We start from the raw sequence: 725 nt of genomic DNA on the forward strand, positions 1-725 counted from the left end.
GGCGCCCGGCCCAGAGGCTGCAGCGGGCAAGCCGGACCTGGAGGAGTTGGTGGCCCTCACCCCGCCGTCCCCCTTCAGAGACTCGGTGGACTCGGGGAGCACAACCCCCAACTCGCCAGTGTCCGAATCGGCCCTGTGTATTCCGTCGTCTCCCAAATATGACACACTGATCATCAGAGATTACACTCAGAGCTCCTCGTCGTTGTGAGAGTCACTGGAAACCACGCTGGGTTCCCCGTGGAGCCAGGCCGCCCCGTGTCCGCACGCACGGTGACCGGTGCCGTCGCCGGGTTTAAGATCAGCGGTGGAAGCTGTGGAGTAAAAGCCGCCCTGGAGACGTGAGATTAAATAGTGCTATTCAACATCAACCGACGAAGACACCCACGACAAATCTTTTGGCAGATTCTCTTCTAGTGGCCTTAGAACACATGGGCTTTTAAGAAACACTGCTATTTTTGAGGGCTGGCAGGAGTCTGCTCAAACCGTTACATACCAAGTGCTTTGCTCTAGGGAAGCAATGAGGGTGAAACAGCATCATGGAGGGGGAAAAGCATAGTCGATAAGCAACTGTACAGAGTTTCCCAGAAGAGTCTTTGATTCACCAAACATGAATGTACATTTTCTAACAAACTGAAAATCTGGGACCAAAACGTCAACCTATCTCGTTTTGTTTTGTTTGTTTGTTTGTTCCTTTCTTCTTTGCCATCCCCCCCCCCCTTTTTTTT

General features: G+C 52.3%; 1 protein-coding gene across 1 annotated transcript in view; it reads left to right on the forward strand.

The window, feature by feature from the left end:
* GRM5 (glutamate receptor, metabotropic 5) overlaps nt 1–576 on the forward strand; it is a 432,533-nt gene extending 431,957 nt beyond the window's left edge. Inside the window, exon 11 of the mRNA XM_006759764.1 lies at nt 17–576. Coding sequence (XP_006759827.1) covers nt 17–208 — 192 coding nt within the window. The 3' untranslated portion in view covers nt 209–576. The remainder of the gene's footprint in view (nt 1–16) is intronic.
* Nucleotides 577–725: the final 149 nt, after the last annotated feature.

Source organism: Myotis davidii, unplaced genomic scaffold (assembly GCF_000327345.1).
Source record: "Myotis davidii unplaced genomic scaffold, ASM32734v1 scaffold657, whole genome shotgun sequence".
NCBI lineage: Eukaryota > Metazoa > Chordata > Mammalia > Chiroptera > Vespertilionidae > Myotis > Myotis davidii.